The sequence below is a fragment of the Haemaphysalis longicornis genome, unplaced genomic scaffold, assembly GCF_048455015.1.
Source record: "Haemaphysalis longicornis isolate Haplotype H1 unplaced genomic scaffold, Haemaphysalis longicornis Haplotype H1 scaffold_5, whole genome shotgun sequence".
NCBI classification, from domain to species: Eukaryota; Metazoa; Arthropoda; class Arachnida; order Ixodida; family Ixodidae; genus Haemaphysalis; species Haemaphysalis longicornis.
In genome coordinates this window covers 100,300,120-100,325,734 of record NW_027526385.1, presented here as the reverse complement: position 1 = coordinate 100,325,734, position 25,615 = coordinate 100,300,120, and the positions used below count along the sequence as shown (strand labels likewise).

The 25,615-nt window shown below is 47.2% G+C and overlaps 1 protein-coding gene across 2 annotated transcripts in view; it reads right to left on the bottom strand.

The window, feature by feature from the left end:
- Positions 1 to 456: 456 nt before the first annotated feature.
- Positions 457 to 25,615, bottom strand: part of LOC144138626 (testis-expressed protein 2) — a 49,686-nt gene continuing 24,527 nt past the window's right edge. For both annotated transcript variants that reach the window (XM_077671011.1, XM_077671012.1), the window contains exons 6-15: positions 23,790 to 24,034; positions 22,831 to 23,084; positions 18,667 to 18,894; positions 16,831 to 17,027; positions 15,195 to 15,320; positions 14,830 to 15,062; positions 11,384 to 11,491; positions 8,955 to 9,164; positions 7,618 to 7,738; positions 457 to 3,672 (exon numbers count right to left, since the gene is read on the bottom strand). In XM_077671011.1, coding sequence (XP_077527137.1) covers positions 3,601 to 3,672; positions 7,618 to 7,738; positions 8,955 to 9,164; positions 11,384 to 11,491; positions 14,830 to 15,062; positions 15,195 to 15,320; positions 16,831 to 17,027; positions 18,667 to 18,894; positions 22,831 to 23,084; positions 23,790 to 24,034 — 1,794 coding nt within the window. In that variant the 3' untranslated portion in view covers positions 457 to 3,600. The remainder of the gene's footprint in view (positions 3,673 to 7,617; positions 7,739 to 8,954; positions 9,165 to 11,383; positions 11,492 to 14,829; positions 15,063 to 15,194; positions 15,321 to 16,830; positions 17,028 to 18,666; positions 18,895 to 22,830; positions 23,085 to 23,789; positions 24,035 to 25,615) is intronic.

Here is a 25,615-nt window from a genome sequence, read left to right as displayed (position 1 = left end):
AGCACACTGCAATTAATTGGAACAATCCACACACGCCGATGCCAGAGCGAGCGCAAAGGTCTGCTTTTGTAGACGTGTGTCGTGGTGCGCTGGTACTTTTTGGAAAGTTGCTGGCAAGAATCACCGCTGATGAGTGGTGAATCCATCTATAGCATCCTCCCCACACATTCGCACACAGAAAAAAAAAACACCTGTTTGCCACGCACTTAGGACGGATCTTCCGCCAGTTCCGCTCAACAGAATTCGGCCCACACGTTCTATGCCTTGCAAAAGTAAAAAGTTTGTTTTGACAGGCCACTGCTAAACATGCAGCAGGGATGCGCCCAGCTAGAAAATGCGCTGCTCTTTGCCCCCCCCAAAACTGCACCAGTGTGCCACCGGTGCAGCCACAGCGAGATGAACACACCATCGGGTGCACAAAACACGCAACAGCGAGACGCCACTCACACACCAGTGTACAGAAATTTCAATCCTTTAATAAATGATATGACAAGGTGTGCGAGTGCCAGTGTTCAGTAAAATCAGAGCCATAACCTCTCACCTCACTGGCTGTGCAGTCTCCTCGGAGAGACAGAATCACTGCAGAACAGACTAGAACACTTATGCCACAGGTAAAAGACACGAACGTACATGTAAATATATATACGCTAAAATATAACTCGAAACTTCTCTCTTGCATTGCACGAAAGCAAAGGACTAATAAAGCGCCCAAGAGACTAGGGGAAGGGCACACAATGCCAAAGAACTTAGGTGAACAGCGAAAAAACGGCGCAAGCAAGTACAGTGTTCAAGTGTGCTTGCATTTCGAATGTCATTGTTCAGTGAACCACCATCCAGTTGGAAGCCAATGCACCTTTGTGGCCATTGTTGAAGTTTTTCTTTCCACAAATACACATTTCAAACTCTCCTCGACCTGATCGAAATTCTTCGCTTATTCGAAATGCCGTCAAATTAGAAAGTGACAAGCACGAAAGCTGACCCCCCCGCTGTGCGACAGACTGCTAGCCCTGAAAACCAGCGAGAGAACAAATGCTGAGTGGGACGCAATGTGCAGCTAAAAAAAAAAAAAAAAAGTGTACTGAAACACAAAATTCTCCAAAATTGACGAGACTTTTCGTGGTTGAAATGAAACATTAAAACTTCCCACCACCACATTCTCGTTTGTAACCCGTAAATTTGGCGAACAATGAAGTCGCCAGAACAGTGTCACTTATTGCAAAACAAAATAAATGTTTGCACAAGCGCCACCCTTTTTTGGGCATTAAATATACACAATAAAGCAATCTCGGCTTATATTGAAATCTGTTCAGTTCACAGTTGAGGGCAAGTGTGTGTGACAAAAGGAATGTTTTCGAAGTGCCTTCGGCGGCAAGAAGCCACAGCGGCCTTGGACGGAAAACGTCATCTTTGCCAAATCTTGACGAGACAGAAAAAAAAGGGTACAAACTCTACAGAAAACTATCTCTTCAACCCTGCCGTGCATTAAGCAGTCTACATACTTTGCGCGGACAAAAAATCCTTGGTAAAAGCTAAGCCACTGTTTCACCTTTAGCCACAGAAGAACAAACACACCACAACAAAAATAGTACTCGGAGACATATATTAAATATGCAATATACTTCTCTTCTTACTTCCATCAGATCACACTCCACAACTTGGACTTTTCCAAAAAAAAAAAAAAATTCCTGCAGCATTTTTTTAATGCATTTCTAAGCCTAATTGTTCCAAAATCATACACCAGCAGCATAATGAATCAGGTTTGCATAAAGCATAGCTGTGCTCTAATGTCATCATTTTTTGCCTAAATTTCACGGTGATAAAATATTGTAGCCACAACAACAAAAAAAAAAAAGAAAAAAGGGGAAATGTTAAGCTATTTGGACTCCTTACAGTGGAAAGCCGAGTGCCGTTTGCATAAAATCAATCCCTTTGCCATTCCAATGCCAGCTTGTTCCAGGAGTCCTTGCCAACGTGACTTCGATGTGTAGTAAATGGCTACAAAGGGGAGAGTTTACGCTTTTTTTTGACAGAAATACCGCATGCTTCAGGCGCACTCGACAATGACATACTGCTAAGGAAGACATCGGGCAACAACACACTCGTGCGAAATTTAAGCACCACCAATCGCCACAGCTGACACAAGATGAAATCAAGCACTGCAAAAATCTCTTGGGGGTTTTTTTTTTCTCCTTTCCTTGCAAAGAGTATTACAACACACAGAGCACCACGTCACGCAAACAAACACTTCGCACAGGTGCAACCAAAGCTTCACTGTAGAACGCAGGCGCATGCAAAATTAGCACCGAAGCAACGACTTCCATGGAGTTGCTCACAGGTTGCGCAAGACACTGCAAGTTGCACACAACATCAAGATCATACCACACAGATCACAGAAACACTGAGGAAAACACTAAGATAGCCAGATAAAGCAATGCTTTCGAGGGTGAAGCTTTCACCATTGGCAACTCACCTTCGGAACATCATCAAAGATAGTACGCCACCTTGGGGCACACCTAAGTTGTCTCAACCAAGCACAACACCGGGAGATCTGGACCTCCTCGGGAGGAACAACTGTGGAAGACACTTGCCTCTTTCAGCCCGCCATTTGAAAAACCCTAGTGCCAAAATCTCAGTGCGTACAAACGCCGTTCCTCCATTGTAATACTTCCTTACCTTGTACTATTACCCTCATGTGCACTCCTGCCAAGCTTTGCCACGGACAAAGTGCCAAACGTTTTATCAGATTCGTACGAAAAGACTTCGACCGAGCGAGCGTGCAAGAACTGCTAAGTGTGAAAGACTGTATGGAAAGGCCAGACCGCCCACATGTGCACTAAAGATAACGTTAGGCCTAACTTTGGATGCAAAGCTTAACACCAGGTCGCACCACCGACACCACTGAAAAGCTCAGTGCCGGTCGGAGCCCAAATTGCAGATTGTCGTCACAGTTGAAGCATTGTCAAGGCTTGCAAGACTTAATTTCAGGGAGAAGTTACGTAAGGAGTATAGAGGCTTGCTGCTATGCACTGTTTTGCAAGGACCAAAACACGGGCAAGCATGCGCAAGTTTCTTCAAAGCAGAATACGCAACGAATAACGAGCAACACATTTGAACTGCACGCTTTAGAGGCACCTTCACAGAGACTCAGCAATAGGATCAGCTAATCTCGGCAAATATTTTTGGTAATCAAAGCGTACTTTAATATACAGAACATCTAAACAAATGATTTTTTTCCGTAGGCAATGTATACAAAAAGAAATCAAATCCAATTACTACAGAAATTCACGGACTTAGGTGCACATAAATGAGACAAACACAAAGAAAAGAGAGACAGGGAGGCAACAAGACTGTTAAGACAGCGAGTGCTACGATAAAAGCACTGAGAGAAATTGCGGCCGGCCACAAATGCAGAAAAGAACGAGTAGGATATCAACAGAAGGGTTCAGGGAAAAACGAAAATTGCTCCGTAATCTCAGCGAGCATGTGGGCGTCCTCTCCATGGTAGCAAGCGGGGATGCCACTGTCAGGACCGACGACGAAATTGTGGTCGTCTCCAATCATCTTCGGCGAGGACGGGCTGCGCAGCAGATTTTCTGCGCCTCACGATTCCGTGATGTCGCTGTACATGAGTGGGACCATAAAATCGTCCATGTTGGGCATGACAAAAATCCTCTGCAAGGGTTGTGGAAGGAGAGAGAAAAAAAGAAAAGATAAATACAACAAGAGGCATCGGCTAGTGTGGTCTGTGCTACGGGATTACAGCATTTGAGACCACTGCTGATAACAGTTGTGTCACTTCTTAAAATTAAGCCTGAAGATATAAAGAAGGGTTTTCTTAGAAGGTATTAAAAGCAAGGTACAGGCAACCTTACTGCATCAGATTATTGTTGAATGCCCACATTATACGGAAAATTAGTTTTTTATTGAATGTTGCAGCTTCAACGAATTGGGGATTGAACATGTTTTTCCACACAGCAGACTAAGCGAGTACATGCTGACAGCCACCACAGAAAAATGTTAGAAATTTTGCGAAACATTGACTAATAATGCATGACCATTCTGCTTTCTGCATTTTACAAGCTTTATGTTTCTGATTGCAAGGTTTTAACGCGCCGACGCAGCGCAGGCGATGAGGCGTGCCGTAGTGGAGGGCTCCGGAAGCTTTATGTTTCATTGGGGGCATTAAAGAAGACACTATCCCAGAAGCCATCTCTGCTTTTCACTTTCTTTTTAATCGAGTGAGGTGTTTGATTAGACAGTGTTTCCGCAGATGATTTTCAGTTTCCTTTGAAGTTCCCATTTAAATGTTTTGTTTGCTCTGTGTTTTGCATAACGGACAATAACGGCCATATTTGGCTATCAACAGGCTGATTGGACAAATTTCTCGTTTTGTCTGATTATGCACTGTTTCTGTTTTTAGGCCTTAATGATCTACATTTGCACTATCAAAAGAAATAAATGTTTCATCTCCACCAGTTACACTTCTTTGCAGATATTACACTGTTTACAATGAAGTAGTCACAGCAAAAAATTCCTATGCATTACAGTACAGTGTAGACCATTTATAATGCAACCGCTCATAGTGTGGGACCGGAAATAACGCAGGTTTTTGTGACCACCAGTTTGCCTCCCATATAGCTAAATGTGTAAGCACACCACTTACGCCTTTTGCTGTCACTGATGTACCGGTACATTCTCCATTGTGCGTTCAAAAATTCGTGCCACAGCGCAAAGCTGGCACGCCTGGACTGCTCGCGCCATCTCTCGAATCTTTCTAGTAGCTTGCATTTTTACTCACTAGCATCTTTCAACGACGGTATATTGAAGAGTACGGAGCGACCGCACCCACCCTTCGTTGCTGGGGGGGCATGGTCGCTCCGCGTGCCATACTATGTCGGGATGAGTGACCAGTGACCACGCGGCACCCGTGCAATTACGGGTGCATGGGTTGCTGTGCCATCCGCAACAGGGTTCTAGGTTTCTTTTTTTTTGTTCTGTTCCTACGTCTTCTTTAGTCAGCCCAGTGCACCGTTGCCTCTCCAATACACTGAAACATGACTCAATCCCGGCTTTCGCTTGCTCGCCGCACCCTCACTTGCCGCTGTCAGCAGCAAACGAGGTGGTTGTATCAATGTTGGTATCTTCTTTTTATCTCTATCTGCCATTATTATTAGATGCAAGGCATCTCTTGCACTCGGCCTGTCCTGCGTTTACCGGCGTAGTCCGCACTCCTCATTACGCATGCGCAAACTCTCCTCCGTCCTTCTCTCCGACGACAGCTGTGCGTTATGCGCTCTCTCCGGCTCATTATCATAACAGCTGGCGCACTTCGCCTACGTTCGCATGTGCTCCAGCGCGCTTGTGTGCGCATGTGTGCACGCATGTGTGCGCATGCGCAACTTTCCTCCGCTGTCTCCTCTCCTTCAAGTGCGCATATAAAGCGGTGAGCGCTCGGCACCCGTTCAGTTAAGCGCGCGCTTTCGCTTGACGACGACTCTGTTGAATCTTCCGATGAACACGGTCTTTACGTACTTGGAACTCTACGTGTGATTGAGCATCATTTAAGGTTCACTACACTTCAACCACATTTGGGTAACCAACATAACGGAAACGCGAATTGAACCCTGTGAGATGCCTTGCATCACCCCAGGGTTCTCCTCGTGGGAAGGTGGCGGAATTTTTTTTTCGCAACACGTCGTTTCTGTGCGTTGTGCAAGCTGCTAAAAGTGCTCCCTCTATGCACACGGTTACTTTTGGATGGCTGACCATGTGAGGCCTTCGACTGTGGACGGGAGCGATGGTTAATCCGATTACAATCCGAATACGATTTGCATTCTGAGAGTTCCTCCTCAGAGGAAGGGGTGAGAGTTCCACAGCATCAGATTCTGATGTTGAAACACTGCGGTCGTTGTCCCAGAAGCGTGCACGGCAAACTGAAAATATCTGGAAGAAAGGCGATTTCTCAGCCACGCTCTTTCCTATTGACGCGTTACGTTCCGGACGCAATCATAGTCAAATGAATCACTATGCTCTTTCCCTGATATTCCGGAAACCAAGCCGACCCTGGGGGCACGTCACGGCCAGAAACACCCGACAGTGAAAGGGTTAATGTAGGTAAAGAGATAGAAAATGCAGTTGGCCGAAGCACAATACTGTATGCATAATGCAGTTTTCTGGCGGGTCCACTGATCGACTGGCGCAGCTGGGGCATCGTTTTAGGATCGCGAAAAAAAAGAAAGGCTGAATCAGCCATATCTGACGCTGCGCTCACTCCATGCTCCCCTATTACTTCGACACACAAAGGAAAAAGGTAGGCACCCTTTAGTTCACCTGTTCCGTTTGTACTCGTGTGATAACCCCCAACTGCCCTTGCTTGACGCACCTCTGAAGATAGAGAGCCCCCTTCGGTGCGATAAGTTGCTTCTATTAGAACGTTCTGCAGATAAGCAAGTGCCCTTCCCTTTTTCCAACATCTGGAGATAGCGAGCCACAACGCCGGAGGTATCCACTACCTGAACGTTGTGCTGATAAGCAACTGCCCTCGGCCTCGCAAACGCAAAGTGCGTTGAAAAAGAAAGAATACCTGCTTGTGTTCTTATCACACTGTCCCACGGCATCCATCCACACTAAGAAACGCAGCCGTGCCTGCTTAAGACACAAAGGAAGTTAAAGACAGGCTCGCAGTAGGCAAGATATATGCAGCAGCTTCTAAGACCCTGCAGCAGCGGCTGATGCGGGAAAAAAAGACAAAGTAAAGACTGCGCGTCTGTTTCTATGAGGCCTTTCTTTGAGTGATGACAAACAAAGAATGACCGAAAGGTACGTTGCGATGTGGTTGGATTCGCGCATGTTTTGTTTATAGTGCGGTACCGCTTATATTGTGGATTTTTAAAGCTCCCGCGACATGCTATAAGCGGTCTACACTGTATTACCACAAACGGAAAAGGAGATTCAACTTTATTCAGGAAAGAAGATAATAATAAAAAAAACTTCCCAGTGAAAATTTGAAAGCAATGGCTGCTTTCTCGGCAAGTGACTACCATATTTTCTCGCGTATAACCCGCCCCTGCACATAATCCGTACCCCCACTTTCAGCCCGCCGGGAAAGAAAAAAAAATCCTCGCGTATTGCCCGCACATTTGATACAGGAAAAGCTGCATTAAAGCTACTGCTCAAGCAACACATCACATACTACGTAGAGAGAAAAAGCGTATATTTAGCAAGTAGAACACACTGACTGCCAGGTGAAAGTCACAATTCACAAATAAAATTCAGTTGTTACAATGCGCTCGTCCTTGTTTTTTCTTCCTTGTCCTCGTTTGTTTTTCGCAATCGCTGCCATGGAAGGCTTAGTCAGTGTCACTGCGTAGGAGCTTTATGGCACAATGCGCATTGACATGAAGCTGCACTAAAAGAAAAACCCTGCGCATTATGCACACCCCTACTTTTATGCACACCACTGAAGCTTTTGCATTTGTTGTGCGGGTTATACGCGTGAAAATAAGGTATGTATAAGTTTCCGAAGTTGAATTTGTTCGATTGCGAAATTAACTCCACACGTCCACATTCAGTGCCAGCAAGCACCACCAGGCCGTGTGCTGTGCCAACATCGCCCACCTGGAATTCGATGAAGAGCATCTTCTCTATGCGCTCTGTGACACGGGCTAAGGTGACCTCTTTGGCTCCGAGCTTGGGTCGTGCCAGCAGCTGCATCTTCGGTAGCGTGCGGAAGCCATACCTGCATGAGCAAATGCGGACGCGTGCCTTTGCAGGAATCTGACCAAGTAAAATGTGTGTTTCACATTACGACCCAATGCTTCCTGTTTTTCTCAACGGTGCATGCAAATGTTCTTTCCTAACAGTCGGAAAACCTTGCCCCGAAATGCCTGGCTTTTGTTAATACCGTATTTACTCGCGTAATCCTCGCACTCGCGTAATCCTCGCACCCCTAATGTGAGCCACCAAAACTTGGATTTTTTGGTTCCTCGCATAATCCTCGCACCCCCAACTTTGCAGCGGCGAAAGTTGCCTGCTCGCGAAACCCGCATGGTGCACGCGCTCTCCAACGCGCGCCCTCCCCCGCCGCCTCTCCGTTCGGCGGAGAGCGGTGTGTATCCAAGGCCACGGCCGCTGGATGAAAGGCGCACTCTCATCCAGCGGCCGTGCCAAGGCCATCCAGGCGCCCTAACAGCCTGCATGGCTACTCCCTAACAGAGTATTAACGGTATTAACTCTATGCTAACACGCTACTCACACTGTCACTGAGCCGGTTTCGCGGGCGCGCAACTAGACGGCGTTCGCGCAGCCCGAGATATCCGCGGGAAAACATATCCCAAAGCCATATCACCTCACTGTCATAAATCCGCTGTCGTGTCACCGTCGTGGTCCCGTCATAGAGAACGAAAGCGATAGAGTACGCGATCGAACACGGCAACCGCGCCGCAGGCAGGCACTTCGGCGTCACCGACTTGAACGTGCGTTACTGGAGTAGGGCACGCACATGACGACGACGAGATAGGGCTCGCGCCAGAAAGCAAAGGCGGCAATTTCATGATCGCTGATCGACGGGAGACTGTTTACGTTGTAAATAATAAAATAAAAAGAACTAGCTGCTGTTGGCAACACTGAGCTTACATATACAAAAAACGACCGCTACATTTAGCGGGACTGGCAAAAGCCAAATTGGCAACACTGTGCACCAGATTTTTTTTTTCCCGCATAATTCTCGCACCCCTATCTTCGCATTGACTTTTCCGAAAAAAAAGTGCGAGGATTATGCGAGTAAATACGGTATGCTTCTCCCATTGGTACAAAATAAACTGATTTAAAACACTTGCATAGTCTTAGCTAAGCTTTCATTTAATCAAACTTGGTGGAAATGCAAAAAGCTTGCTTTTTAATGCAAGGCGGCTCGAGATGAACCCGAAAGCCCCAGAGGGAAGAGACTGACTCACCAGATGCGGTCGGTGGGCGGCGGAGGGATGTTGAGGGCCAGGGTGCCCACAAGGTGGGAGACCTCGACGGTGAGCACAAGGGGCGTGTTGGAGACCTCCTCCATCTTGCGCTTGATGTACCGGTTCTCCGTCGCCTGCTGGAAGTACCGGGACTGCGCTATCTTGTCCACCAGCTCCAGCAGCTTCTTGCCCGTGCCCGACGCCGAGCTCCTGCACAGGCAGATGCATCCGAGATCGAGCCAAGGGCCTTTTCACAAGCTTACGGGTGTTCCGCAAGGAACGGCTCTTGCACCGCTGCTGTTTCTAACCTCGGCGCCAGTGCATAGTTGTACTTGAGATCTGGACAAATGGCAATGCCAACTTTTCCTTTCTCCCTTTCACAAGCTTACGGTGTTCCACAAGGCACACTTCTTGCACTGCCTCTGTTTTTAATGTATGTTAAATAATTAGTGTATTCGAGCTCTAACTCTTCCTCGCTCAATCACATTCGTTCAGGCGCTTCACAAGGCACCGTTTTTGTACTGCTGCCGTTTAAGTGGGACATGGGTCATAAAACAATTTCTTTTAATTCGTAAGTAAACTCTGTGAAACGTAGTCTTGCTGCTTTTTTTCCGTTGATTTCAAATATGCCAGTATTTTTTGGGCCAGTCAGTTAGTTCGAAAGATAATTACAGATACTAATTAGCCATTTTAGTAGAAAAAATAGGCAAAACAGTGATAATAAAACTGTCTAATTTATATTTTACATTACTAAAAAAACTGATAAATGCAATACAGGAAACAGTTTTTTTATGCATTGCTTGGGAATAATTGTACAGCTTATTGCATTTGGTGGCACCAGTGGCAAGGAACCATTTTAAAAACCAATTTCAAACACCGAAGTTTAATGAGTTGTAAAGTTAGTTTCAAGCAGTCCATCAAAAATACACTTCTCTTACTGCATTCAGCAGGGATCATAGTATTAGAAAATACAAAGATTACAGTTTCATGACTAGCACTGTTTTGTATATTGTTCCTCTAAAAATGGCTAATTATCTAATTATCTTGGGAACTGAGTGACTGAAAAAATAATGGAATATTTGAAATCAGTGGGGAAAAAAGCAGCAAGATGCAAGTTTCACAGAATTAACTTAAAAATTAAAAGGAACTGTTTTAAGACCCACATTCCCCCTTAATCTATATCAAACAATCAATCTACAAAAACTCAAATACAGTCACTCGATCACGTTCTTTCAGGCCCCCACACTTTTGGTGACAGGGTTTCTGGACTTCATTATTCAAATTTATATTAATGACCTGACTAAGCATTTCCTTCAGGATTTGATTGATTGATTGTGGGGTTTAACGCGCCGACGCAACGCAGGCGATGAGGCGCGCCGTAGTGGAGGGCTCCGGATTAATTTTGACCACCTGGGGATCTTTATCGTGCGCCGAAATCTCGTACACACGGGCGTTTTTGCTTTTCGCCTCCATCAGAAAAGCGGCCGCCGCGGCCGGGAATCGAACCCGCGACCTCGTGCTCAGCAGCGCAACGCCTTAGCCACTGAGCCACCGCGGCGGGGATTCCTTCAGGATTTAGTGGCTCCAAAGATTATATTATTCATTATACACTGAACTAACATGATTTTTGTATTTTTCTTACTTGGTGTGACAGTGAGCATAGATGTCGACCCAAAACCAGTGCTGAACAAGTGTTGTACTTACGTCACTATTTCACCTCAAGTGGGACCTCTTCAGGCACCACTTTTAAGCAAGTGGTATCTGTTTGCAGACCACTTGCAGCAAGTGGGACCAGTTCAAGCTTCCCACTTTGAAACAAGTGGTACCTGTTAGGGGACCACTTGCAAGTGGTACCAATTGCACGTTAGGGGACCACTTGGGGGACCACTTGGGGCACGTTAGGGGACCACCTGTTAGGGGACCACTTGCAAGTGGTACCAATCCCACTTGCATCCAAGTGGGACCACTTCAGGTCTCATTAAAAGGCAGGTGGGACCACTTCAGGTTGCGCTTGGAGGCAAGTGGGACCATTTTAAATTTGAATGAAGTGGGACCACTTTGAAAACCACTTCATATTTTTTGTCTGGGGTAATCTCATTGCTTGTTCCAAAAATAATGCCATTGCGGCTGGTTGACCATTTTGCACTTCTACCATTTAGAAGGTGTACTTCATCAGTGGTAAAGCCTACATAAAAGAACTGCACGGTTTTCACTGTATTTTTCACACTGAAAATTCAGAACCAAATGACTTTGAGAAAGTTCCGCTTAATGAGAGATTTACCATTTAGAGAGATTGTACTGAATAAAGTAGGTACCACGTTCCGTATATACATCTTTGTTTCCTATTTCCGCCAAAAATCTGTTTGAGGGACACTTGCGGCATCCATTGCCAGAACAGAAAGAGTCTTGTCTGGCTGGTTAGCACTTACGGGTCCCTCGAGATGGCACTTGACACCTCTGCCTTGTCAGCTGCAGCTTCATCATCGGAGGAAGATGCCGCGCTCTCGTCGTCAGAACCTTCGTGGTTTACTGCAAAGCTGTGTAGGAAAAAGGAGAGGGAAGCCATTATTAAAGCAGCTTGCCTCGAGAAGGCTCAACATTTTCTCACTGCATTCAACCAAGCCTCTATAACACAATAAGCCACTTTCCCATGAAGACGGCCTGCTTTTTAGCCACTACGTGCCCTGGAAATGGAAAGAACCACTCATCACACCCATAGAACGGTTGTGAAGAAACCATTTACAGTGAACCCCTTTATAAGAGACACGTACCGGGGAGCAGTTTCTGTCTCTTATACAAGATGTCTCTTATAAGCAGGGAACCATGTTTTCACTTACAAATCAGACCCTAGTTCCATGTGGGAACCGTATGACTAAAATAAGCTCAAAAGAACGCTATAGCATGTTTCAAAAGATTCATTCTAATTAATGCTTGGCCCCAGAATTTATGAAACTTTGTTTGCTTCATGACTGTATTTACACTGTTTTTTACAACCAATTCTACAAGCTTTTTTTCCTTTCCTTGTTTGTGGAAGATGAATCGTATATGTTGAGTTCACAAGCCTGATGAATAGCCAGAGCGCACAGCTTCTTCCGCTGTGTGCTCAGACTATTCATAGCTGACTGAACCACTTTGTGTTTGCTGAAGTTAAATAGCGACTGCAGGTGTCTGTCGTCCCCCTGTGTTTCCACAATGGAAGCAACTGCAATTAGTGACTGGTGGCACTGCATCTGAAGTTCATTTCTCTGTTACAAGCAAGATTATTGATTAAACTTCAAGGATGACTTGTCTCTTATAACCAATCTCCTACATCCAATGTCTGTTATAAAAGAGGTCGATTTAATGGGAAAGATAGGGCAGCCAACCATGTGGGTCAATAGCGTCTCTTATACCCATTTGTCTCTTACATCAGTGTCTCTTATAACGAGGTTCAATTGTACTACATTTCCTTTCCTGCAGGCAGGATGCTTTGGATTATATCCTTACATACCGTATTTTCGCGTGTATAACCCGTACCAAAAATGCAAAAAATTTCACTGGCAAAGTAGGGGTGCGGATAATACGCGGCGTTTTTCTTTTAGTGCAGCTTCACGGCAATGCGCATTGTGCCGTGGAGCTCCTACGCAGTAACACTGTTTAAGCCTTCCATGGCAACGATTGCGCAAAACATACAAGGACAGAGAAGAAAAAAAAACAAGAATGAGCGCACTCTTCACAACTAAATTTTATTCGTGAATTGTGACTTTCGCCTTGCTGTCAGTGTACTCTACTCGCTAAATATACACTTTTTCTTCCTACCTAGTATGTGATGTGTTGCTTGAGCAGTAGCTTTGGTGTAGCCTTTCCTGTATAAATGCGCGGGCAATATGCAAGGATTTTTTTCTTTTCCGGCGGCCTGAAAGTGGGTGTGCAGATTATATGCAGGGGCAGGTTATATGCGCGAAAATACAGTATGTGGACCACGAAGTCCCTCCACCCTAACTTTCTTCCACTATGCACCTGCAGATAGCCAAGGCTGATGCTTTAGTAGAGATAAAAAAGCATAGTAAACTTGGCATATTGGGACACGGCAGTCAAATTCTCAAAGGCTACTGATGGTGTTCCTTTGGCTCCAATAGCAATTAAACCAAACACCTTTGAAAAATGTTGCCCAGCGGCAGCCTTTGGGTCGAACGACATCCAGTTGCAGGGCCCCTTGGAAATTCCCGGGTATACAGTCTAGTCCACTCGTAACAATATCCAAGTGCCAAGGACACTCTATCATCATAAATGATGATGGTTATAATCGAGTTGCAAAATAAAACGACAAAACAAAGCTCAAAACATTTTATTCGCATGCAAGCAAGGTCGTACTACAGTGGAACCCCACTGATACGTCCTCCAGTCTTACGACAACCTGCTTCATACGACGGATCACCGCGGTCCAAGCAAACTCCCCATAGAAACAATGCAATAAAAACTCTGATGGTGCAACGCTTAGTGCACACGGTCTGCTTCATACGACGGACTCTGGCGGGGATAAACCGGCATTTTTCCCATCATGTACACATGTACACTGCTTTGCCACCTCGTCCCGACCTTTCCTTATTCTCAACCCCCTTTTGATGCTGCTCGATGAGTCAAAGTCTGCAGGCAGCCAGACCACTTGCTAAACAGACACAAGAAAGCAGGCAGGTACTGGCCCCGCATGCAGCAGAACGCCAACGCGCAAACCGCGAGAAGTCAAAGTCCACGTGGCCGGCGGACCGCGAAAACACATACGACGCAAACCCCTCAGAAATGACCCAAACACCCACTTTTTTCACACGCTCTACTCAAGTTCCTTCCTTTCACAACGCTGTCTCTTCCTCTATTTCTGCTTATCAGTGTTTTTTTTTTTTTTTCCAAAGCCGCTTCGTCACTCCGCACCTTCCCTCGCCGCCTTTTACAATCGTTCGTTTTGCTTGGCGTTGGCAGTTTCACACTCTTGTCTTTTCCCCTCTCGATTTCTCGACCACGTCGGCCTTATCTTGCGCGCATGAGGTGCAGGGCTGGCGGGCTATAAATAGCGCCAGACGGCACCAGGGGTCGCGTTGCGCGCAGTGCATGGGCAGCAGGCTAACGCAGATGCCGTGGAGGGGGGGGCACAAAATAGGAGTTTTATTTTTAGAAACTTTAGATTTCCGTTAGGGATTCAAAAATTATGCAGGAATACCCTAAGTAAGTATAACAGTTGAAGCAAGTTCTTAGCCCATCTGTCGCGTGAGACTGTCTACTAGGACAGCATTTACCTTGCCCCAATAATGACACCTCGGTCATACGATGCTCTCGCGCGGTCCCTTTAAAGTTGTATTATCAGAATTCCACTGTACTATTTAGAATCCGTAGTTGGTCAGCTTTGTTTCCTGCATGCGAAGCTGGTGCACGTCTTTTCCAAGAGCATCTCTAGGTGCTTCACCTAGCTGAGTGAAAGGTACTTGGTGGAAACGAAATCCCTGAGGGATGGTATCATGTGTTGGGCCTCCTGCGAAGACACTACCCGAGTAGGCTGTGCAACCGCATCGTCAGAGCTGTCACTGCCATCGTTGTCCACAGCATGTATTGCCCTTTGCTCCGTTGGCGGCAGCTCGCATTTTTGGTGCACGTTGTAACTGGATTCGTTATATCCGATATCGCAGCACTGCAGCATTGTAATAAGCTGCTTATTTTACATAGAGCGCATGCAAAAGCGGACGGTGCCATAGTTGTTCAACGTTATATCCGATATATTGTTACAAACGGTATCGTTATAAGTGGACTCGACTGCAAAGTATGGCCGTAAATGAAACAGGGCACGCAAAAGTAACCCCCTGAAGATAGAGCAACAGACAGACACTTGGAGGAGGCAAGGCGGCACCTCTGCATCTCCTCGGCGGCGCCCTGCTGCTGCTGCTGCTGCTGGGAGCGCTTGAGGCGCATGAGGTTGAGCTTGGTGCTGAGGGTCATGTAGAAGGCGCCGTTGTAGGTGACGTCCAGGTCCACCCAGACGCCCCGCTTGTCCACCACGGCCTCCGAGGTGCGCCGCACGTACGGCAGCTGCGACCCCAGGTGGATGTCCGTCACCGTCAGCTCCTCCATGAAGAAGGGGACCTGCGGGAAACCGATGGTGCGCTATTCCAACTCCCATATTGCGACGGAAGTGCCCCCTTTACCGAGTACATCGGTACTCCAGGTCTCCCCGGCCAATCTCTTTCGGGTGCGTAGCGGGCGGGATGTACGCACCTTGATGCGGCTGAGCTTCTTCTGCATGCGCCTGCGGACCCGGTCCGCCCACTCCTCCTGGGTGAACACGTCGTAGAAGAGCCGCCCGATCAGCACGTTCAGCCACTGCGTGTCCGACTTGACACCCTGCGAGGCGCGTTGAAACAGCACAGCTGCATAAGCCTTTACTTCCGCTGTATAGCGTTACCAGAAAAAGATACACAGAAAGAATACCGGGCACAAGTGAGCATGCGCCTCGTGGGGAGCGCCCGGCGTCGGCTAGCTCGACATTCAAAAATTTTTATTAACACCTACCCTCGCGGGAACCCCTGCGTAGATGCGACGCATAGGGGGTTCCGTTGTTGTTTCCGTTAGGTTGATTCTCCCATCGCGTGAAACGTGCCGTGAACCCCCTGCCGCGGCTATGACGCAACGTGGCACGGCTATGATGCAACACAATCCACTTTAATCCAATCCAAGCCAATCGAATCCAATCCAATGCCCCTCGCGAGATAGTGTTCGCTATCGGAGAGGAGAGGGGGTTAGCGGCGGAGAGTGCAGCTCGCGTGGCGAGGAGAATGGGGGAGGGGTGTGGACGGACAACGACAACGCCGTATGGAGGGACAAGGCGAGTGAGTGAGATGCCGTCGCATCTAAAAAACTCAGCCCAGCGTTTGTGGCGTGATCTTGCGTGATCTTGCGTGCTCTTCTACTCGCCAGTTCATGTGCATTCACGCCCTAGGTGGAGAGAACAGACGCCGAAGCTTGCAAAGCCAGTTGCCGCTGGTGCTAGCGCAGTCCACTTGGGAGAGATGTGAAAGGCTGCGGACAAAACGATCTGGACCTGCCGGCCACGATGACCTTTTAGCAATAAGCTCGGAAATCCATGTGAGGTGCCACAGCTGGATCTCTAACAAAGGGAGAGGGGCTGCCAGCTCTGCTGTTTCTCCGGCCTTGCACTACAAATGCAAGCTGCGCAAATTTTTTTTTTTTTTTCGGTAGGAGGAAGAGCAAGAAGACACCATACAAGATAAGTATCCACACCCTCCTTGGTCGCCCGAGATTATCACAACACTCGTCAGTCTAACAGAACTCACTGTTGGGGTAATTGGAGTGTTCGGACACGAGTGGATTGCACATGGGCCAGGATAGAGAAAACAGGTGAGAGGTGATTGCAATAAGAGAATCGGTCTTCTGATGCACCGCTTGGAACTAATTTTACCGCTCATTAAACTTGGGTGGCACCAGTGGGCATTTGAAATAGTTCTCTGCCACTGGTGCCACCAAAGTTTAACGAGCTGTAAAATCAGTTCAAAGCGGTGAATCAGAAGACCGATTCTCTTATTGCAATCACCAGTGTAGTATTGGAAAATATAAAGATTACAGTTTCATGACCAACACTGTTTTGTCTAGTGTTCCTCCAAAAATTATTTTTAATTATCTTGGCAAGTAAAAAAATACCGACATAAAAAATACTGGCATATTTGAAATAAAGGGGGGGGGGGGGAAGCGGCAAGACCGACAAGTTTCACAAGGTTTACTTAAAAGTTTAAAGGAGGTTGTTTTAGGAGCCCTGTCCCCACTTAAAATGTACCAACCAGCCCAGGTTTCTTGTTCAGCACTCTTCTCCACTCTGTTTAGCCCTTCTTTGCGTTACCTGTGCGACCGTGTTGGTCTGGGGCGAGCCCAGGGCGGCAGGAGTGGCGGCCGAGCCCTTGGGCGCGACGAGGCATGGCGAGGCCCACAGCTGCTCCCGATGGCGCAGCTGCAGCTCTGCTATGTACGCCTCGTACGTCACGGGCGGCTGCTGGGCGGGGTCCTCAAAGTGCGCACGCTTCCCTCGGCCCTCTCCGCCTGAACGAGGGGGGGGGGGAACGTCAGCCAGTGAGGAGCGTCAAGAATACGGGAGTACTAGGAACAATTCGCAGTAGAGTGCAAATTCAGGGGAACAAACGAAATGGGAGACCGGTAGTTGCAGGGAGTACAACAAGCCACCATTCGTGATATGGGAGTAGCCAGGGGGCGTATTTGGGTGTTAGAACACCCCCTGAAATATTATAAGTGGTGCACCCCCCCCCCCCATCTTCGGCCTTTTTTTCCAACGCTTTTTCACACTTTGTACATAAATTTAAATGCAAAAACAAAGATAAGATAAGAAAACAAGAATAAGGTATTGTTTGAGTGCAGACTATCTTTTTGAAATGTTTTAGCGGTGTGGTATAACACACCCAAAAAAACTTTATGGCTACGCCACATCATTATGTGGCGTAGCCATACATTTTTTTTGCGGGTGTAAATAACACTAAACAAACTTCTCCCCATTTTTGGCCAAAGCCCCAAGTACCATGTGTGGGCACGCCTGTAAAGGACTGGGGTAGTTTCCTCTCTGTGCAATGGCCCTACAGTTATTGTCCCTCTATTGTTGCTGCCTCCCTTTCAGGCAAAATCTAAAAATTATGATACATTATTACTCCTCATCCTCTTAGACATCATAGCAGCCCCTAAAATGTCCATTAGGACCCAATGGTCCTATCTAAAAAACACCCACGGGTCGAGGAAAACCATAAGCGATTTCTAAGCAGAGGAACCTGTTTTCAACCCCCAGCACCGATAGAAGTTTGTCTTTTCAACTCAACTAGTGACTGCTCTTGGTTCTGCACAACTGATGACATCATTTCCTGGTTAAGCACAAATGGCAACACTGTATCCCAGCAGCTCTTGATCACTATTAAAATTTGCAGACCTTTGCATCCTTCTGAGCAAAATTATGGCGGCTTGACTTTGAAAGCATCACACATCGTTTCAGTGGCCACTAGGCCTACTTGCACAACCACAAACCAACCAGCCCAACAAGAAGTTTTATGGAGGATCATGATCACAGTAGTCAGTAATGTTTCATCTATCCTAACTTTTACACAATGCTGAGAGCAATAGATTTATGATGACATCCTCTGCCACAACAAGCACTCTCATGGAGTGGGGCACATGTCATCTCTGAGGTAACCAACAATTCCTACCCACACTGAAAGAGGAGGAACTATAAAGATTTTTTCTCACGGGCATAAAGCTGGCACAAGCTTTGTGCACGAAAAGCAGACACCAGCATTCGAGTAAATCTGCACTTCACACAGAGGATGCTACCACCAAAACTAAGCCCATTAAAGTGCTTGCCTCCAAAAACAATCTGCATTAGCATGCTTTTATTTTTGTGCTGCAAAGAAACGTATTAACTATAAATGCAACATGCACAGATATCGCCATGTAGTAGGCAATTGTAAACTACAATGCTCATCTTCTACATCATTAAGAGCGTAGACGACTCCTTTCCCCAGATGACTCCATCTACGGCTTAAAGGGAGTCATTTAGGAAAGGAGTATCTGAAAGAAGTGGAGTGATTCCTCGACGACTCTCTTCACAGCTTGTACACTGATCAGGATCGCCCAGGAGCACCGCAACATGACTACCCCCCCAAGGACGCATCCCGCGACTCACTGCTGGCGACGATGGCCTGCTGAAACCTCCGGAACCACTCCTCCTTCTCCCTGCAGGTGCGTGCGAACAGGTAGAGCACATCGTGCTCCGGCTTGCCGACTCGCACCGTCCGGGTCGACGCAGAGCCCGGCAGCTGGGCGTCCTTAGACACCGAGCCGTTCTTGTGGGCCAGCGTGGCAGAGGAGTCCTTCCCCAAGCTGGGCTCCTTCGAGGAAACGCCGGCATTGCCTGCGAGTTGCACAGAAATTGGGGAGGCAACAGTCAAAGCTGTAGGTGGTATTCGTTGAAAAGTTTAGCTATCGATTTCTTCGCTTGGCAACACTGGAAACGGCCACAGACATGGCCGATGTGCCACGGACATGGCGCGGCTTTGGCCACTGCGCCCGCATGCAGAAAAAAAAAAAACATCGGCGGGCATCGTCTGCTCCGTTTCAACCCGATTCTCAACGGTGGTGTGAACAGAGATGTTATTAATCACACTCACATTGGACTCGAGGCAATACTTTGCATTCGGCGAGGCAGAGTTAGTAACTTGCAACACAGTCATGTGCTTAGCATGGACAAGTACTGCCATCCTGCGGAGCACAACGTAACGAGTGACGGTGCACTCACATGGTTGCCTGCATGCGCGCCGCCTCGCCAGTGAATACAAGCATTACCTGCCCCTCGGATGCATTTATTTTCAGTGTCTAGAACATCCCCATCGTGATATAAAGGGGTGGAAATAATGCTTGGCCACTTGCAAGTTACTGTATTTACATTGTTATGAGAGGGCACCAGCCGCATGTTTTAACACTTTGCAGGGTGTGTGTATGGGGGGGGAACATAAAAAGAAAAATTTGGCTTCAATCCACGCCAGAAAATTGTATAGCTAAAGAAGACAAGCGTCTGGCTTTCGATGTGGTGGTCTAGTCGATTAGCGAGGCAGTGAGCGCCCCTCCGATCCTCCTCTTCCTCTTCTACTGCCGCCCCCTGCCTGCGCTTCTTTATTTCTCAACACACTGATATGCAGAAAAATGCATGCAGAAAAACGCATTACCACCAGATATGCAGAAAAACGCATTCTAGGCGCGTTCTAATACTGGTTGTTCTTCCTTTCGGTTATCAATAGACATTATTTACATATTTACTTCATTTTTACACCATGTTGGGCTTTTGTTGGTCCTTGCATGAGTGAGTACATGAGCTGTTGCACTGTGATGAGGGTACCGAGCAGACGGCCCATGACGCCCAGCCAATCAGAATGCGCCCTGTGGTCACGTGCAGTCAGTAGCCAATTTGGCAGTGCGTTCCATCTTTTTTCTACCCTGGTTAATTTGCAACTAATGGATAAAACAAACTGGTTCTGGCGGGGAATCGAAAACAAAAACACGCACTTTAGAATGAGACCGAAATGGATGCCATAGCGCATGTAGAACCTGAGCGGCGAGTCGTCACAAAAAAAAATGCAATTTTCGCACCGAATCCAGGCCAACTTTGGCAGTTGTCAGTACTATAAATATATTTTGGGATCCAAAGACCCCTGTCCCCCTTTAAGGGGGCCATATGCAGACAAAACACAAGCTTGGTTCATTCGAGAAGTTGTCTCGTTAGAATCATACTGACACAGCATTTAACGTAAGCTTGGTTCAAATAAGCTATATATAATTAGGAAAAAAAGGGAATGGCCAGGCAACACACTAGCACATTTGCCGCAACAGAAACTATCATGTCGTACGCCCAGTTGTGCCATTGGCTGAGGCCGGAAAAGCAAATTCAAATTAGGCAGGGTTTATAAGCCTGCCGAGCGAGCAATTTGCTCTTAAATGTTGGGAACATTCTTTTTATGGCAGTAAGAATTGTGGGGCAAATAATTAAAGTTACGAACGAACACACAGGTAGAAGTACCAGTGCGTACTGTGGTTGGTACTGCGCACACTATGCATGTTACAGCTGCAGAGCAGCGCGGAGCTTTGGAATTGTTTCAAGCGACATTGGTCGATTGGCATAAGTGACATTGTCTTGTGCAACCCTATTTGTCAAACATACGCCATGTTTCACAAAACGATTACTACCCATCGCAACAAAAAAAAGCCAGGTGCAAATACGGTCAAAACCAAAGCAAATGCAAATACTGGTGCAGAGCAGTATGGTAGCGTCATCTAGTAGGACTGACGGTAAGCAAGGCTCTGCAGTATCAACACAGCGGGCCTCTGCTCTAGCCTGGCCATGCCACAGCACGCTGCAGGCTGAGCAATGCACTTGAAGTTCATTTGAAGACCTTTCCTTGCGACGTCACGGCAGATGTCACGAAACAATTTGTCGGGAGAATCAAATATTTAACTTAAATTGATTAATTGCTCAGTGAATAAAGCATCACTTGCTGCTGAAAAAGCACTGGGGAACTACAAAACACCAAATCTTTCGAATAAAACAACTTGAATTTTGTCTGTATGGCCCCTTTAACTTTTCCCTTACAGCGCCATCGGCCATCAGACACGGAGTTACGATGATTTCAAAAGTCCTGTGAAAGCTCAAAACGGCGCCTTGCGGACAACGCCATCTGGCATATTTATTGACAACTGATTTTTCGATTGTTGACATTTTGCGTGTGCAGACGGCGGCGAGAGTGCAATTTGAACTTACGAAAGCGGCGAGTTGTGCGAAAGTGGCGCCCACTTCATGGCGCGCTCCGCAAAAGCGGACAGCTGTGGCAGGGGAAAATCAGCAGCTGCTGCTTCTGATTTTTGTTACCCCAGCAGCAGTGATGACTCCACCAATGATGTAGATTAGAATTTAGTTCTGATGAAGACGCTTCCATGCAAATGTCTCAGACTTCGACAGGTGCTGCCAGGTAGGTTTGTTTTTGACTTCGCGCTGCATTTATAAACAAAACATGCTTCCTATCCGATGAATACGGTTATACTTTCATGTGTAGGGTCTGGACAACGTACGGCGGGGATATTTCGCCAAATGCACCCTGCCGTATCACATTATCACCTTCAAGATAGCTTGGCTCTCATGTCAGATTAGCTCTGCGGAGCAATGCGTGACGCTTTTTAAGAGCGCTGGATGTTTCTTGTTTTTTACCACCGAAGTGGCAAGGATTTTGTGTAAGAACACAAAAGGGTATGCTTGGATGCATATTTTAGAGAGACCAACTTGCCCTCGAGTGGCTTCGCAGAGTGGCACAGCCGTCAGTTCCGCTAGGTTGACAGGTTCGCAAAGATCCAAAACTTGTGGCACAGTGTTGATTTATAGATTGGATCATAGCCAAGGAACATAGGAACAATTTGTATATCTTAGAATTCCTAAAATAATTCTTAGGCTCAGTACAATCGCCTATTTACGTTGTGCGTACTTTCTCTGTGCATTTTCTCAGATTATTTGACCAATAAACTGTAAATAATTGTACCTTTCACAAAACTGCTGTTATGTGTTTGGAAGACCAATCTATAAGCTACACTTTCATGCATAGCAAGGCTAAATGCGTCCACTAGCTCAAGAGAAAAAAAATAGTTTTGTGGAAGCACTCAAAATCGGGTCGTTTTTTTCCACCGTAAGAGTTAAGCAGACAGCATGCAATCTGCGTACCTGGAACCCTAGATTTCTGACCTATTAAGCTATCTAACAGCTGTGCATTAAAAAAAATCCAGACACCTAAGCACTTCTTATTGGTTGTGAATACAAAAGCATGAATGTCGAGTTGAGATGCCTTGTTCTGCCTCCCGTTGTTAAGTAGTTTTGCAACCTCGACGCTGGAGATGTTTTGCTTTGCAATCCACCTAAACACTTCTGAATGGTTTTGCTCTGTCTCCTATGTATTGTGCCATTGCTCATCCATGTCACTTTGTAACGGGAGAGTTAGCAACCATTGTAAATTTCGCTTCTTCCACTCCTTTATCTGCGGCATACCACTATCGTTACTGCCGGTCAAAGCTTGCGCTATGGAACACCTTGTGATGGGGCCCATTTTTTAAATGGAAATACAGATGCAAGACGCTCGCTTTTTCGCTCAGTCCCTCATTCTGGAACACTTCATGATTTAGACACCTCTTGCAATGTAACACCTCCAAAGAGGCTGCCTTTCTGTTACGGGCATCGCTTTGTTCGCTCAACGGGCCACTTAAATCTTCTATCTACAAAGAGAAGAAATTCCAACAAATCGCTAGGGGGCACACTCACCGGCCGCTGCCTGGTCGTCCTTGACTGCGGAAGCAGTGGTGGCTTGAGACGCCACGGCAGTGTTGGTGGCGGTAGTGGTGGTAGAGGTGCTGCCCGTTCGGGCAGAGTGGCGCACAAAGAGGTCCTTGACAGCATCACCAGCCAGCTCATCGTCGGAGCCTGCGGGGGCTTGCGTGTCAGCCGGGTTGGCCTGCCGCACGTGGTGGTCCTCGGACGGAATGAGCAGGCAGATGGGGTACTTCTTGTTCCACAGCCTGGCCATACACATGGGGGAAGAGAGAGAGAGAGATATAGAAAGAAAGAAAACTGAGCAATAAACAAACATTCGGGGCAACATATAACACAGGAAAAGGAAAGGGTCCAATTGTGACCCCTGTGGCATGCCATTGTGGCAGGCCAAATGACCCATGTGGCGCGAGCTGTGGCGCCATGAGAAAGTGACCTTGAACGCTTGCAGGTGTGCCAAGTGGCATTCCACTAGAAAGACAACCAAGCGCATACCCCGAAAGAGTCAGTTTCTGTAATGTGTTTCAACTATAGAAGCATTAAAGCCATGCTTTCCCACATATCCATTTTAGGTACCTCCCTGCAGTGCATTATTGCTGACATTGCAAAACAGGAGCTGCAGTGGAAGAATCAAAATTTGTATCAAAAAATTTCTCAGTGAAGAAATTATCACTTGCCTGCCAAACAAGCACTGATAAAACACCAATCTTTGAAGTAAAAGAAGGTTTTGTGTTGTCTTCCTAGCCCCTTTGAGTTCACGCTACTCGGTTGCAATGTCAATTTTGACATTGTCACAGATCTCCTGTTCGTTGTAGCACCTGAGATGAATCGTGAGAGGTGAAGGGTTGGAAGCAGAGTGCAAACAAGCAGAGTGCAAACAAGCAGAGTGCAAACAAGCAGAGTGCAAACAAGCAGAGTGCAAACAAGCAGAGTGCAAACAAGCAAGGACTCACCTTTCGCGCGACAGCTTCTCTGGCAGCAGCATGACCTTGGCGTCGGCTAGGCTGATGTGCCGCTGGCTGATGAAGACAGGCTCGGGGCGCTTCTCGTTCCACATGGCCCGGCGCGGTACCGGGTGCTTGGGCCACCGTAGCCGCAGCGTGCTGCCGGACAGCACCAGGTGCACCGACTTGGTGTTGTTCATGTGGTGCGTCTCGATGCGGTACTCGCTCTCGAACGGCAGCTGGCACATCCAGCCCTGGGCATTGGGGGGTGACGGTTTCCACAGTAACCACCACCAGCCAAACAAGGCGTGCGAAGTTCTACATGTATTACTGAGGGTACTTAAAGGCCAACTGCACTCAAATTTCACCTCGACCAAATTTATTTTTAATGCGTAGTAAGTACCCCCAGATCAGCTGGGACACAAGTGGTAGCTCCGTGAAACGCCTCGTTAATCAGTCAGAAGCATTTAAAAAAGCTCCGCCGCAGACCACGCTGCACCTGCCAGCGGATCACGTAAACAGCCATGATGCGCCTGTGACATTCCAGCCAACGGGGGCTGCTTCTTCTGGCCAGCCACGCAGCGAGAACCGGTCGAGTTCTGCCCGTGAGCTCTGTTGCCCCGTGCACGCGTAGAGCCTGCGCGCAGACTATCTCCCGAGCTGGTGACCATCCGGCCGCTCGCTGGACGGCTGCAACGTCACTGCAATGGCCGCGCTCTCCTTGGTTTCGGTTTCAAAATCGCCGATTTTTGCTGGCCGCTTGCGGCATCCACGCCTGTATTTCAGCTGTTGTATTTTGCATGTTGCTTTCTTTTTAAGCAAACTATATGGAAATAGTGTTTTCAAGAGGTCGAAATTTTGAGTGCAGTTGGCCTTTAAGCTACCGTACTCGCTTCAATCTAGGCTGAGCTTGATTCCAAGCCGGTACGCCAAATTCAGACTGCCAGGAAAAAAGAAAAAAAAAAGAAAACCCCTGAACGTAATTCAACGAAACAAAAGACAAAGCTTGGAGAGGCACAAACCAAAGTCATCCGTCTACACAGAGCCAGCTATAATATAGGCCACAACACGGCCAGGATTTCGTCCCCTGGGTACCCACCTCCTAAACTTATGCGAAAACAATAACTTGTCCCTTCTCTTTCTCGTGTATCATTTCTGTCCTCGCGGGAAGTACAGCCACCCCATCTGTGTTTCTACAACGTCTACAACTTGTCCTTCTGCGCAGTGACGACACCTCGCTGCCGTCTTGCGAGTGCTGCCCAGTTAGCAGCACGTTTGCAAGAAAACTCAAAGATCCCACCCTTCATAGCTCTCTCGACTTCTGACTAACAACTGAGGCTGCCTGGTTTGCTCCTCACATAAATGAGGCCAGTGATTTTTCTTTCCACGTACCTCCCGTTTTTGCATCATGTTAACGCACGCGTCACAGAGTGCACGGAGTGAGCCAGGGCCTTATTCATGACTTTGCCTGGGTGCTGCCATACCAAGACAGTGCCATAAGGGTCCTTTTGTTTCACTGGAATGGAGGAAGCAGTCACACAAATACACTCCCTAAAACCACAGGAGCAGCCCAAAGTCAGGCTACAACAAGGCACTAATGGCTTCACCCAGAACGGCCTCCCAAAAAAGTTGAAGTCGTTCCGCTCAATGTGAAAGCTGTCGGAAGTGCAGAGCAGTGATTCGCCATAACGGGCTGTGGCGCTGTTATCCGCTCACTGCTACCACCCAATGCAATTCAAATTTCCCACCTTTGAAATGATTGATTGATTGTAGGGTTTAACGCGCCGACGCAACGCAGGCGATGAGGCGCACCGTAGTGGAGGGCTCCGGATTAA